This window comes from Peromyscus californicus, unplaced genomic scaffold, assembly GCF_007827085.1.
Source record: "Peromyscus californicus insignis strain IS unplaced genomic scaffold, ASM782708v3 Scaffold_8__1_contigs__length_139910024, whole genome shotgun sequence".
NCBI lineage: Eukaryota > Metazoa > Chordata > Mammalia > Rodentia > Cricetidae > Peromyscus > Peromyscus californicus.
The window spans coordinates 100,208,253-100,223,272 of NW_026294606.1; the positions used below are offsets into that span (position 1 = coordinate 100,208,253).

The window sequence follows — 15,020 nt, forward strand, 5'->3', positions numbered from 1 at the left end:
AAGTGCCAAATGAATATATGCATCTAATTCTTCCAGATTATAGTACAGCAGAATCACATTGGAAGAGAGGAAGTATACACAGAAACAGAATTTGTTAATCCCGTACTCGTAGGGAGGCAGAGGCAGGACTGCTTTGATATCTCAAGGCCAGTCTGGTCTACCCAGCAAATTCCCAGCCAATCACAGTCACAAAGCACGACCCTGCCTCAAAGAACAAAACTGGAGTTGTCAGTCCATTTCCTTTGTTATTGCAGGTATAAACCCAGCAACTGTGAAGCTGAAGTAGGAGAATCTCAAGTTTAAGGCTTTTGTGAGTTAGAGTGAGGCTAGTGAGGGCTGGAGACACAGCTTAGTGATGGAGTGATGGCATAGTACGCATGAAGTCCTAGGTTCTTCTCTAGCACTATAGATGAAGAATTAAACAAACAAAAACTTGATGTCTTACTCTGTAGGCAAAGCACTATACCATCATCCTACTAAATAATTACTGCCTGTGATGGCTGTTCTTGGTTGTCAACTTGACTACATCTGGAATGAACTACAATCCAGAAATGGAAGGCACGCCTGTGAGAGATTTTCTGCTTGGTTTGAAGTGGGTAAATCCACTTCTAAGTCTGGACCTTTGACATAGGAAGACAAACATCTTTGATCCATATTTTGAGGTGGGAAAACACATGCCTTTGATCTAGATCTTTTCTTTTCTTTTTAAATTTATTTATTATGTGCACAGTTTTCTGCCTGAATGTATGTCTACCTGCCAGAAGAGGGCCTCAGATTTTGTTGTGAGCTACCATGTAGTTGCTAGGAATTGAACTCAGGTCCTCTGGAAGAGTTGCCAGTGCTCTAAAACCCTGAGCCATCTCCCCACTCCCCTTGATCTAGATCTTAAGGCTGGAAGACACAGACCTTTCTTGAGGCCCAAAGACACTTGCCTTTGATCCCAATCTCGAGGCTGGAAGATCCGCCTTTAGTCTTGGCCACACCCTCGGCTGGAAGTCTATGTAAAGCCATGGAAGAGGGAAGCTTTTGCTCTTTTTCTGTTTGTCCTCTCCTTGCTAGCACATCCATTCTTTCACCTGCACTGAAGCCTACTTCTTTGGGATTCCAGCATATACAGAAGACCAGTTGAGACATCCAGCCTGTGGGACTGAGCAACTACTAGACTCTTGGACTTTCTGTTCACAGCCAGCCATTGCTGGATTAGCTAGACTGCAGCCATTCTAAATCCCATACACACACACACACTCTCTCACTCTCTCTCTCTCTCTCTCTCTCTCTCTCTCTCTCTCTCTCTCTCTCTCTCTCTCTCTCTGTCATTCCAGAAGTTCTGTGACTCCAGAGAACCCTGACTAATACAATGCCCATACCTGTTTGCAAAGGTATTCTGAGAACTTGCTCAGCCCGTCCTCATGCAAACCTAGCAGTGGGAAGATCTTGAAGAATCGCTCCACTTGGGGCAAATCACCTTCTTTGGTAGCCATAGCAAACTTCTCTGCTACTATGGCTTTAAGACGCTGCTCCGCTTCCTGCAGCAATTTCAGGTTGGCATCAATAATGCTTCCTGCTCAATGGAGAGTAAATGACAATCAGTGTAAAGAATGGTGCTATATCAGGTCCATGTCACTTTATGTACCATCATTCACATGGCAAATAAAATACTGACTGTGTACAAGATACTGGACTAGCAACGTAGATGACTGAAAGATGAATCTGCCATGACTGTAGTGCATGAAAGTTACAATCAAGTAACAGATAAACTCTGCTTCCTAAAAGTCACATTTCTGGGTAAAATAATTAAAAAGACTTTCTATAAAAGATTATGTATCATCTATTAAAGCTACACAGGACTTTGATATCTGAGTAGAAGGGACACACATTCCAGGAAAAGGGACTGTAGATGAAGAGTATTTGCAAAATATTGCAAGTAGTCTATGTCCCAGCCTAAAGAAGAGCTCAAGAGTCACTTGCACATAGAATGGAGGATGAGTGGCTATCCGACAGAGAAACCCTGTTGTTTGAATCTTAGATGGTCTTTTAATAAAAAACCCAGAGCCAGATATCAGGGTGAAAGCTGAAAGATCCGAGAAGCAGAACAGCCAGTCACTAGTTCTTACCTCTACGAAATCCTCAACCTAAAGACAGTGAGTTCCTGTTTCCTCACGCCTTATATACCTTTCTCTGTCTTGCCATATTACTTCCTGGGATTAAAGGTGTGTGTGCTTCCCAAGCAAAGGCATGAGATCTCAAGTGCTAGGATTTATAGCTAGAGTTTTTCTTGTCCTTGCCTGACCCACAGTCAGGACAAATCTCTCTCACCCACCAGTCCTGCAGCCACTCAGACCCAACCAAGTAAACACAGAGAGACTTATATTACTTATAAACTGTATGACCGTGGCAGGCTTCTTGCTAACTGTTCTTAAATTAACCCATTTCTATTAATCTATAAGTTGCCACGTGGCTCGTGGCTTACCAGTATCTTAACATCTTCTCATGGTGCAGTTGGCAGCGTCTCTCTGACTCAGCCTTCCACTTCCCAGAATTCTCCTCTCTTCCTTGTCCTGCCTATACTTCCTGCCTGGCTACTGGCCAATCAGTGTTTTATTTATTAACCAATCAGAGCAACACATTTAACATACAGAACATCCCACAGCAAGGATTAAAGGTGTGTGCCACCACTGCCTGACCTCTATGTCTAATCTAGTGGCTGGCTCTGTCCTCTGACCCTCAGGCAAGTTTATTAGGGTATACAATATATCACCACAGTGGAGTGACTCAATCACAGAAAGTCCAGAATACTACACAATTTTTTTTAGTGCATGTATATGTGGGGCAGAAGACAAACTTGGTGATATCCTTAAGAATACAGTCCATTTCCTTTGAGGGAAGAGTCTCTCATTGGCCTGGAGATTACCATATATACTAGACTAGACAGTCAGTGAGCTACAGAAGCCTGTCTCTGCCTTCCAGCACAGGAGTGCAAGCATGTGCCACCAGGCCTGGCATTTCTACATAGGTTCTAGGGATCAAACTTAGGTCTTCATACCTGTGAGGCAAGCACTTTACCAACTACACTATTTTTTCCAGCCCAATAATTTAATTCTTTAAGTAAGCAATACAGCTAAGCATAAATAATCTACTAGCCAGAGACTCAGGAGATACAAGATCAGTTTCCTTTTCCATTGTCTCAATTAGGGTTTTTATTGCTATGGTAAAACACCATGATCCAAAACAACTTGGGTTGGGGACAGTGGTTCTTTGGTTCATAAGTAACAGTCCATTATTGGGTAAGCCAAGATAGGAACTCAGGGCAGGAACCTGGGAGCAGGAACTAAAGCAGAGGCCATAGAGAAATGCTGCTTACTGACTTGGTCTCTCTTATGAACCACCGGCCCAGATGTGGCACCATTCATAGTAAGCTGGACCCTTTTATATCAATCACTAATTAAGCAAATGCCCTACAGACTCACCTATAGACAATCTAATGTAGGCATTTCTCCATTGAAGTTCTTTCCAGGTAACTCTAGCTTATGTCAAGTTGGCAAAAATAGCAACAAGGATATCTATCAAAGGGGAATAGTATCTGTCCCAGGATGGTACAGAATTCACAGCATACTATCAGATACAGAAATATCCTAGCCGGGCAATGGTGGCGCACGTCTTTAATCCCAGCCCTCAGGAGGCAGAGGCAGGTGGATCTCTGTGAGTTCGAGGCCAGCCTGGGCTACAGAGTGAGTTCCAGGAAAGGCGCAAAGCTATGCAGAGAAACCCTGTCTCGAAAAAACAAAAAAAAAAAAAAGTAGTGCATACCTTTCTAAATTTTGTTTTGTTTTTGTTTGTTGTGTTTTTAGAGATATGGTTCTCACTTTATAGCCCATGTTGGCCTTGAACTCATGGGATCCCTCTGCCTCAGCCTCCCAAGGGCTGCACTACAGACTTGAGCCACCATACCTAGCAACACATATTTTTCTTGATTGAGTTTGCTTAGTTTAGATCACAGATGCTTATAACCAAACCTTAATCAACAGTCAGGGTTACTGACCTTCTTTGCCTTGTCGGCTGAGCTCAATGACTGATTTGTCCAGGCACAAGTAACGATGAATGTGGGCTGCAGCCTGCTCATAATCTTCATTCCTCAAAGCAGTCTGAACTCCATCCATGCAGAACTTCAGGTCCAAGATGTCATCAGCTCGCTGAATGGCCTGATAGAGGCGGTTCTGCAAAAATTCTTTGTGCTTAAAGACAATGTCCTATTCCTTCAAACCACTTTTCAGAATGTAGAGAGATTTGGGAGCAGAACCGAGCTGTCAGCCCTTTTCAGCTGTAACTGGCAAATTATAAAATACTACCATAACCACATATAAAACCGTTGTGGATGATAATCAAGACACTAACAGATACCACGATTTAATTAATGTGGTTAATTCATTTTAATAGAAGCCTGAATGAGAATAATTCCTATTTATTTTGTTAATTTTATATAACTTTATCAAGATGTATGTAATACCCAGAAACATAAGACTGCTCTGCTGGAATCTAATCTAGGGCTTCAGGGCCTGCTAGGCAAGTACTCTACCAAGCTCCATCCCCACTCCCTTTATTGACATTACATTACTTGATTTTCAGATGTTAATCCACCCTTTGCCTTCTTAGGACAAATCCTACTGGTGTTCATATATAATCCTTTTTATATGTTGTTGGATTTGCTTTTAGTCCTTATTGAAAATTTTTATTTTTATATGCCTAAGAGCTAATGGTCTAGAGTTTTCATGTGGCATCTTGTCTGGTTCTGATATTTTCTATGTAATTTTTAAATGGATGGTTCTCTTCTAGTCTCTAAAGTAACTTCTTCCCTCCCTTCTATGAGCCCAAACATCAAAAGCTCAGTGGGAATTACCTTGGCCAGGTCAAGCTGACGGACTTTGCTAGACACATTCTCAGCTAGGTTGCAGGTAAAGGTGATCATTCCAGCCAGCTGCTCTGCATCTCCTTCAATCAACTGCAGGTTGGGACTAGAGACAGACATAGTCAGGGAACTGTAGCACGAATCTTAAAAGGTCTTATTAATAAAAGCAAACCCAGGGCCAGGTATTGGGGTGAATACTGGAAGATCAGAGACAGAACACAAAGCACAGCTGACCTCACCTTGCCAACTTCTCAGCTGATCCTGTATCCTCGAACTGGAAGCCTCTGAGTCCTCACCTGAATGAATCTCAGCTGAACTGCTGCTAAAAGCCTAAAAGCTTAATTAACCAGGCTCTAGTTCCTGGTCCTCACGCCTTATATATCTTCCTGCTTACTGCCATCACTTCCTGGGATTAAAGGCGCGTGTCACCATGCCTGGTTGTTTCCAGTGTGGCTTTGAACTCACAGAGATCCAGACAGATCTCTGCCTTTGGAATGCTAGGATTAAAGGTGTGTGTGCCACCATTTTCTGGCCTCTATATCTAGTGGCTGTTCTTGTTCTCTGACCCCAGATAAATTTATTAGGGTGCACAATATATTGGGGAACACAGTATCACCAAAGGGCACACTTATCCACAGAGGCAGAGGGAACGAACAAGAGGGAATAAGTGTTTGTTCTTTCCCCCCTGGATGGAGACTGTGTCTTCTACTCTCACTTCTTTTCCTATTTCACAATAGTCTCCCGTGTGTGTGTGTGTGTGTGTGTGTGTGTGTGTGTGTGTGTGTGTGAGAGAGAGAGAGAGAGAGAGAGAGAGAGAGAGAGAGAGAGAGAGAAAGAAAGAGAGACAGAGAGAGACAGAGACAGGGACGGAATCCAGAGCATTGTGCAGGCTAGGAAAATGCTCTATCATTGAGCCACATCCACAACCCTTTCTCTGTTTGCTTTGATAATGATAATGAGGTCTAATGTAAGCAGAAGATAGCACTAAACCCTGATCCTCCTGTTTTTGCCTTCCAAGTGTTAGAATTACAGGTGTTTAATACCACATCCAGGGTCCCTTGTCCTCCTCTATCTCTTTTTGAGGCAGAGTTTCAAGCTTGCCTCAAATTGCGATCCTCCTGCTTCAGCTTCCTGAATGCTTAGATTATAGGCATACACAATATTCAGCTGTGGTGATATTTTGTTTGAACTCTTAACAAATAAAATTTGCCTGAAGATCAGAGGACAAAGCCAGCCACTATATTAAACATAGAGGCCAAACAGTGGCCTTTAATCCCAGCACTTGGGAGGCAGAGCTCTGTCTGGATCTCTGAGTTCAAAGCCACCCTGGACCACACAAGATTAATCCAGTCTAAAAGAGAAACAGAGCCAGCCAGTGGTGGCACACACCTTTAATCCCAGCACTTGGAAGGTGGAGACAGGAAGTGACATGACTTGGCAGAGAAAGGAATATAAAAGGCAGGAGGAGACAGGAGTTTGGTGCCATTTCTGCTGAGGACTCAAGAGCATTTAGTCTGAGGATTCAAAAAGGTAGGATCTTCCCCTTTCCGCTGAGGAGTTTGCAAAGTAAAAATTGGCTTGCTTCCTCTGATCTTTCAGCATTTACCTCAATATCTGGCTCCTGCTTTTTCTTAATAAGACCAATTAGAATTTGTGCTACTCAGCAAATATACAAAACTGATAAAAGCAGTAGTTCTCTTTTGGGAGGGGGGGAGCTTCCAGACAGGGTTTCTCTGTGTAGCCCTGGCTATCCTGGAACTAGGCTGGCCTTGAACTCAGAGATCACCTGCCTCTACCTCCCGAGTGCTGGGATTAAAGGTGTGCGGCACCACTGCCAGGCTAAAAGCAGTAGTTCTTAAACTTGAACTGTAAATCAGAATCACCTGGGATACTTATTAAAATACATATTTCTGGGCCCCAACAACAGAGTCTGTAATTCAGAAAGTTTAGGGTAGAGGTTTCAGAATTTGTATTTCCTTCCTTCCTTTTTTTTTTTTTTTTTTTGAGACAGGGTTGTCTGTATAGTCCTGTCTGTTCTGGACTCACTCTGTAGTCCACGCTAGCCTCTGCCTACCAAGTGCTGGGATGAACAGCATGTGCCAACACTCCTGGCCAAAATTTGCATTTCTGTTAAGGTTCTATGTGGGTCAAGGAGACTATATTTTGTTTTGCTTATTGAGAGGGTTTTACATAGCCTAGATTAGCCTTTTAGCTCATTATATAGCTTAAGTTGGTCTTGAACCACATGTACCTGCCCTTACCACCTAAGTATTAGAACTAAAGTTGTGTAGCACCATGCCTGATTGTAGTCTAAATTCAAAGGCTTTTTTTATTCTCTTTTGGGTCTCATGTGGTCCAAGCTGGCCTTGAACTCCTGAAAATTCACCTCTACCTCCAAGGGTTGATTACAGATCTGAGCTACCATGCCGAGTTTCAAGGACTTTTTGATAACTACCAAAGTATATATCCTTAGGTGCTCACTTTGAGTTATTGTTCCTTTCCATTTCAAATGCTTGTCAGTTCATAAAACAAAGTTAGGAAAAAGAATCCTTTTTCCCCCCTTTCTTGAGACAGGGACTCATTCTGTAGCCCAGGATAGCCTCAAACTTGCAGCAAGCTTCCCACCTTACCCCCCTAAGAGCCTGGACTACTGGGCTAGGGAAACTAATTTTATCCAGTGGTCCCCATTGAATGTACAACTTTTGCTGTGATACATACTTACCCCATCCTATGGAGAGTGACCATCTTACTTTCAATGGTGTTTTGCTGTTCCAAAAGAGACTCCAGCTCTTTCTCCACCACTTTCTGAAACATGAACATCAGAATGAGTATAAAGAATTTTCTTTTTTTTTTTTTTGAGGGGGGAGGCAGAGTTTCTTTGTGTAGCCCTGGTCATCCTGGAACTCAGTCCCATAGACTAGGATAGCCTCAAGAGATCCGCCTGCCTCGGCACCCCCATGCCTGGCTAGGAATTTTCTTTTTAAGTTATTGGGGATTAAATTTATGACCTTGTATATGCCAGGCAAGTGTTCAAATATTAAACTCTACCTCTAGTCCTAGGTAGAAGCAACTTTTTTTTTTTTTTTTTTTTGGTTTTTCAAGACAGGGTTTCTCCGTATAGTTTTGGTGCCTGTCCTGTATCTCGTTCTGTAGACCAAGCTAGCCTTGAACTCACAGAAATCCACCTGGCTCTGCCTCCCGAGTGCTGGGATTAAAGGCATGTGCTACCACCACCCGGCGGTACAAGCAACTTTAAGAGTTATCTATGGTTGGGTGGGAGCAGGGAGGAGAGGGGGATCTATGGTTGGTATGTAAAATGAATAGAAAATTTCTTTTTCTTTGGTTTTCCAGACAGGTTTTCTTTGTGTAGCTTTGCGTCTTTCCTGGAACTCACTCTGTAGCCCAGGCTGGCCTTGAACTCACAGAGATCTGCCTGCCTCTGCCTCCGGAGTGCTGGGATTAAAGGTGTGCACCACCACCACCACCACCACCACCACCACCACCACCACCACCACCGCCCAGCGTAGAAAATTTCTTAATAATAATAATAATAATAATAATAATAATAAAAGGAAAAAAGTTATCTAACTTAGCCAGGTGTACTGGCACACATTTTTAATTCCAGCACTGGGAGGAAGAGGCAGTTGGATCTCTGTGAGTTTGAAGCCAGCCTTCTATGCATATCAAGTTCCCAGACAGCCAGTACTACATAGAGAAACCCTGTCTCAAAACAACAACAACAAACCAACTAGAAACAAACAAAGTTATCTAACTCAATCTAGCTAAAAGGTGAATCCCATTTCAATTTTTTTTTGTCCCACCATAGTCCCTTTGGACGTCAACATTGCTTTGGTTTGTTGTGGTAGACTAAACAACTAGCTATGAAATCTTCCTCATGTTCTTTTGATATAGAATCTCATGTAACTTGGGGTGGTCCCTCACTTGTTCTGAAACACAGGATGACTTTGAACTCTTGTTCTTTCCTTACTTCCCAAGTGCTAGGATTATAGTCATGTGCCCATCATACATTTCAAGTATATCTGATTCCATCTAACAGCTTAATACAATGGGAAGAAATAAATGTTTATTCAATACTATTTGTAGAGTGTTTCACACAGACTGTAAAATTTAGTGGGTAATCCAGATGTGTGGTGATGCACTTTTGTTATCCCAGCACTCAGGAGACAGGCAGGAGTAGACCAGTTTTAGCTACATAGTCAATTTGAGGCCTGTGTGAGCCAAATGAGACCCTGTCTCAAAATCAAATCAAGGACTGGAGTTTGATCCTCAGGACCCACTGGGGATAATTAGCAGGGGAGACAATTCTGAAAACTGTCCTCTGACTTCTAAACTTGTGCTATGACAGACTTGCTCCCCCCACATAAATGTTAAAAAGAAACAACATAAAATGTAGTAGCTAAACAAATGAAATTTCCAAAGAGGCCACAATTTAAAAAAAAATCTTTTCTTCCTGTGTACTTAGTATACAGAGGGGATAATTATGAGCCAACATTATTACCTATATAAGATCTCAAAAAGTTTCCCAATGTACTAATTGATTCAATGAATATAGTTAGAAATGTTAAGTCAAGGCATTGAACTCTAATACACTTCTTGCTGAGAAAGTGTGAGAAACTGCTAAAGTTGATGAAAAGCAATGTTTGAAAATATTCGAAGATAGTAATGATCCCCCCCATACACACACATTAAAAATGCTTTGAGAGGTGCATGACATTAATTCCAGCACTTGAATGATAGAGGCAGTCTGATTACTGAGTTCAAGGTAAACCTGATCTACATAGTGAGTTGCAGGCCAGGTAGGGCTACATAGTTAGACCCTGTCTAAAAAGAAAAAAGTTAACTGGGAAAAACAGCTGCTAAACTTTTAGATCAGAGTTTACATCTGACTGGCAAGGATTCCAACCACATTGGGAAATGAACTGACAGCATCAGGTTGCCATGGAAAAATAAAGAAGATATGAAGAGATAACATGCTATCAATTGAAAGGAATCAGAGCCGGGCGTTGGTGGCGCACGCCTTTAATCCCAGCACTCGGGAGGCAGAGGCAGGTGGATCTTTGTGAGTTCGAGGCCAGCCTGGGCTACCAAGTGAGTTCCAGGAAAGGCGCAAAGCCACACAGAGAAACCCTGTCTCGAAAAACTAAAAAGAAAAAAAAAAAAAAAGAAAGAAAGAAAAAGAAAGGAATCAGAATTCTGTCCACTTACTTGACAATACATCCAAGGTACAAGAGATGAAATGACTTGTCTGTGATTAGACAGCTGTGCCTTAGTCTTTAAAATTCAAACTCTTAGCAGGGAGCTTTCAAACTCCTAAAGAGTTGTGGGCTCACCTATAATACCAGCAGCTTGGGAGATTGCCACAGGAAGGGAGCAAATTTGAAGACAGTCTGGGCAACGATGAGACCATCTCAAATTAAGAAAATGTCCAAACTTCTACAAAGCTCTGCATTTAACTGAAATGCTAAAATTACACACATAATCATTCCCTACAAAACAGTCTTAAAACGTCAAGCTAATTTGCAATAACTTCTCCCTTAAATGAGTCAGAAGTTTCATAACTTTTCACTTCTCAAGCCAAAGCATTCTGAAAAATCAAACTATATATATAATGTATGCATATATAGTAACACAAACCACTTCCAGTTTTACTCGTCATGGAAACCAATACCGGGAGAGACCAAGAAAAAAGATAGTCCAAGTAACAGGCCAAATAAGCTTGAGAGAATAGAATTGACAGGTGCACCCAAATGCCCAACTACACTAAAGCGTCTTTGGTAGGTGCTTTTTAGTTTTCCGTGGTAAAGAGACGGACGCCTCTGATGTACTGTGCCGCTGAATTCCTCCAGGAAAAAGGAGAATCAGCTCCCCACCTCCTCGCCGCAGAGTCGTTCGTACACAGCTTCCAGCTCCTGCAGGTCTGTCAGAGAGCGAATGAGTTCGGTGGAGATGTCGGAGCAGCGGCCTCCTCCCACACCCTCCGGTGGCGGAGGCGCTCCCGACAACTTCTGAGGGGATTCCAGGTCCGCCATCTTGGTTCCTATTCGGCGCTTCCGGGATCGCGAGGTCCCCTCTGAGTTGGCGCGGCGACCTTTGGGCTGTCCACAGAAATGCCCGATCAATGAATTTGAAGTCTAGTTTTAAAATTAATTTTCCATCCTACAGCAAATTTACTGCAATATGTAATATTTAAATAACTTAAAAGACCGCAGAAACAAGATGAAAGCATTTTAGAATTACATATATTTATCAGGCGGAGGCTGGATACCTTTTCCCGTCGCGCGCTGCCCGAAGGCCCGGTTTGAGGGCTAATGGCGGACGCAGGCGGGTTGGCTTTGGCGGTGGCTTAGGCCTTGGAGGAATTCAGCATCCATCGGATACCGACGCCATCCTTCTTGCACCAGGGTAAAAAAGTGGCCTCGCAGCCTCTCTGTCGCGAAAGAAGTGGAGAGCGGTCACGCAAGAGAGCTTCTCGGCACTTGGGCGGGAGTCGCAGAGGCAGTTTTAGGCCGGAGCGATTCGGTAGGCGTGAGGAGATTAGGAAAAGGCTTGCGGTGCGCAAATGGCTGCCTGGGCTCTTCCCCACGCTTCTGTTCGCAGAGTGGGGACGAGTCCTTCAAAATAAGGCTTGCAGGTCTGACGTGGTGGCACACTCGTAATATTGCCAGCACGCGGGGAGGTCGAGGCAGTGTTCTCGGGAGTGGGAGGCCCGAGGTGACAGATTCTGGAGGGAGTAAGTTCCTAACGCGAAGATGTCTTGTTGAGAGGGTGTAAACACCAGAAACAGTCTTTGGATCCGAGAATCTGGTTTGAATTTTGTTTTGTCCTCTGAACCTGTTTTCTCCTATTTTTTTTTTTTTTTTAAAAAGAGGAGGTAAATAGTATCTGCCTGAAGATTGTGCAAGATTGTAAAAGAGGTGATCTTGGAACCTTCTTAGATTGGGTGGGGGCAGGGAGGAAAGCTTTCCAAGTTTTGGCGGTGAAAGTTTGCTGATATTTAGTATTGGAGTAATGTGATATTCTTCCAGGGTGCACCCCTTCAATATGGTAGAAAATCCGTTTGTTTTAGTGTTTAATGAGTGAGTAGGAGGCGTTCATTTTAATCGTTCCTCGGAAGTGTAACCTAGTGCTCGAGCGCTTGCACAAGGCTAGGGGTTTCGTTCCCATCGCCACAAACACAAAATTCTCAAAAGTTATGAGATGCAAGTGAAAACGAGACCAAGATACCAGTTTTCATCTGTTAAAGCAAATGTCCAAAGTCTTAACATCACTTTAGGTGATGTTTAGGTGCAGTTCTTCTAAATTGTTAGGTCCTCAAAAAGTCAGTTTGGAAGTACCAAAATTTAACGATTTTAAATTTTAAATTCCTCAATTTCAATTTCACTTCTGGGAATAAATCTTGGAGGTATACTCATGAACCTGTATATGTAATATTAACAGTTTGTCTAATTGAACGGTAATGTAGCCATTGAACAAGATTCTCTGTATTTGCAGCAAAAAACGGCTCTTTATTGGTGTTTCAAAGTAATTCATAAAGAAGTTGCAACGTGATGAGTATAGCTAGTACCCAGCCTTTGGTTAAAGAGAGGACATACACTGTGGCGTAACTGTGTGTTCTTGAATATTCATACACATATATAAGCATATGGAAAGATAAAGTTGGAGAGATTTATTCCCAAAGAGAATTGAGTGGCTGGGAAATGGATCTGAAGTTTTTACCGTGCATTTGAGTTTTGAATGATGTGATTGTAGCCCGTTGGACTACAGTTAACCATAGATTTTCATTTGTCTGACAAAAACCATAGAGGCTTGTTGTATTAATTGAACAAGTTCTAGTTCCTGGCAGTTCACTACTTTCTATATGTTGGGCAACGGATATAATTTTTGAGATTGTTTCCTTGACCATAGTTTGTTTTCCTTTTGTATTAGAGTCTGGAACTGAGTATGTAGCTTAGGCTGGCCAGTGAACTTGTCGTAATCTTCTTTCTGTCTCTCCAGTGCTGGGATTACAGAAGAGAGCCATGATGCCTAGCTTTTTTTTTTCTCCCCCTCTTAAATGGGTATTGCTGGGTGTAGTGGTGCATACCTTTAATCTCAGTTCCTGGGAGGCAGAGGCAAGAGGATCTCTGAGTTCCAAGACAGCCAGAACTACAAATGAGACCTTGTCTCAGAGAAAAAGGAAAAACCTACAGGGTTTTGCTGTATTGTCGATTCTGGAATTCACTATGTAGCTCAGATTGGTCTTACACTTGGAGATCTTCTCCTGCTTCAGCCTCTTAGCGCTCAGAATGCAGGTTCATGCCAATATGTAGGCTTTCATAGGATTCATGTGAGATGAAACGCAAAGGATGTAGCATACTAGAATGGTGCCTAGCATATATATGATGCTGTATTTTTCTTTTCCCTTGAGAATGAACCCCAGGGCCTCGTGCATGCTAAACAAGGATTCTAGCAATGAGCTACATCCCCAGCCTGAAAAGGCTCTCTTAATGATAAATGTGGTGTTTTGCAGTAGGCCTTAACTCTGCTGGTTCTATCTTCAACCAGAAATTCCCATACAGAATTTCTTTTAAAAACAGTCATTTTTCTGTTTTTATATTTGTAGCCGGCTCTGACTTGTTACTGTTGGTGTAGACAAAAGTCAAAGTGCTGTTCAGTCTTGCTTGTCGTCATGTTTCTGTATAACTTGACCTTACAGCGGGCCACTGGCATCAGCTTTGCCATCCATGGCAACTTCTCCGGTAAGTTCTCCAGGTATTGACTTTGTGAACTGAATTAATATACATTAATTTTATATGTATATATGTATATGTATATATATCTTTTGTTGAGGAAATTTATTGTTTTCCATTAAGAAAATATTGGTGTGGTTTGTGTTAAACTATGGTGTATTATCCGTCACCCAGTTTCAGGTGCATTTCTTTCCATTTAATGATTCTAAGTATAGGTGCATATCTTTTCTCAAGTTGTGTATGTTGTGAGACATAGGCTGTATAAGTCATGGTCTTTTTTTCCCAAGACAGTCTCACTTTAGTCCAAGATAGCCTCATTTAGTAGTCCTCCTGCTTTAGCCTCCCAGAGCTGGGATTACAGGTTCTTAATCTGGAGTTTGATATCAGATTTGCTAAAAAATACATAGTGTCTGTCTGTCTCTCTTTTTTCTTTCCAAGACAGGGTTTCTCTCTGTAGCCTTGACTGTTCTGGTGGAACTAGCTCTGTAGATCAGGCTGGCCTTGAATTCACAGAGATCTGCCTACCTTTCCCGAGTGCTGAGGTTAAAGGCATGTGCCGCTGCCACCACCACCACCTGGCTAAGATACACAGTCCTTTAAAAAAAAAAAAAGGACTGGCAAGATAGCTTCTCCAGTGAAAGCACTTGTTACTTGAGCCTGACAACTGAGAGAGTTAGCATTGTGGGTAAAGTGCTTGCCGTATGAGCATAAGAATCTGAGAGCATGCAGGACCATTATCAGTCACAGCTACTTCCCAATTGTGTGTACTGGTGATCAGTTTTATGAAAATAAGGTTGTTTTGTTTTTTACTTATGTAACCCTTTATAAAAAGCTTTTTTGATAATTACTTTGGTTAGGTCAATTCTGGGGAAAGTACCTTTTCAAGTAGAATAAATTAATTCAAAACATAGATTCCCCAACTAATTTCATTCCAGTTGTCTCACTGCCTTTTCTGTCCATCCCTATATTGAGGGCTCATTCTGGGTGTTTATGATCTTTATTTTTTGGTGACTTAGGAACCAAACAACAGGAAATTGTTGTTTCTCGTGGGAAGATCTTGGAATTACTTCGCCCAGACCCTAACACTGGCAAAGTACATACCCTCCTCACTGTGGAAGTATTTGGTGTTATCCGGTCACTTATGGCCTTTAGGCTAACAGGTGGCACCAAAGACTACATTGTAGTTGGTAGTGACTCGGGCCGAATTGTTATCTTGGAATACCAGCCATCTAAGAATATGTTTGAGAAAATTCACCAAGAAACTTTTGGCAAAAGTGGATGTCGCCGTATTGTTCCTGGCCAGTTCTTAGCTGTGGATCCCAAAGGAAGAGCTGTTATGATCAGTGAGTGACTTACTTTATTTGCTC

The 15,020-nt window shown here is 42.3% G+C and overlaps 2 protein-coding genes across 6 annotated transcripts in view; one reads left to right on the forward strand and one right to left on the reverse strand.

The window, feature by feature from the left end:
* Positions 1-10,978, reverse strand: part of Cog4 (component of oligomeric golgi complex 4) — a 40,699-nt gene extending 29,721 nt beyond the window's left edge. The window contains exons 1-5 of one of the 2 annotated variants that reach the window (XM_052727621.1): positions 10,795-10,978; positions 7,626-7,708; positions 4,895-5,009; positions 4,040-4,214; positions 1,368-1,561 (exon numbers count right to left, since the gene is read on the reverse strand). In XM_052727621.1, the coding sequence (XP_052583581.1) occupies positions 1,368-1,561; positions 4,040-4,214; positions 4,895-5,009; positions 7,626-7,708; positions 10,795-10,953 (726 nt within the window). In that variant the 5' untranslated portion in view covers positions 10,954-10,978. Of the gene's footprint in view, positions 1-1,367; positions 1,562-4,039; positions 4,215-4,894; positions 5,010-7,625; positions 7,709-10,129; positions 10,766-10,794 lie in introns of those variants that run through there. The other variant, XM_052727622.1, reaches the window with a different exon arrangement.
* Positions 10,979-11,195: 217 nt separating this feature from the next.
* The window catches only part of Sf3b3 (splicing factor 3b subunit 3), a 39,813-nt gene continuing 35,988 nt past the window's right edge, over positions 11,196-15,020 (forward strand). The window contains exons 1-3 of one of the 4 annotated variants that reach the window (XM_052727616.1): positions 11,196-11,326; positions 13,527-13,662; positions 14,670-14,996. In XM_052727616.1, the coding sequence (XP_052583576.1) occupies positions 13,593-13,662; positions 14,670-14,996 (397 nt within the window). In that variant the 5' untranslated portion in view covers positions 11,196-11,326; positions 13,527-13,592. Of the gene's footprint in view, positions 11,444-13,526; positions 13,663-14,669; positions 14,997-15,020 lie in introns of all 4 variants that reach the window. The other 3 variants (XM_052727615.1, XM_052727617.1, XM_052727620.1) reach the window with 3 other exon arrangements.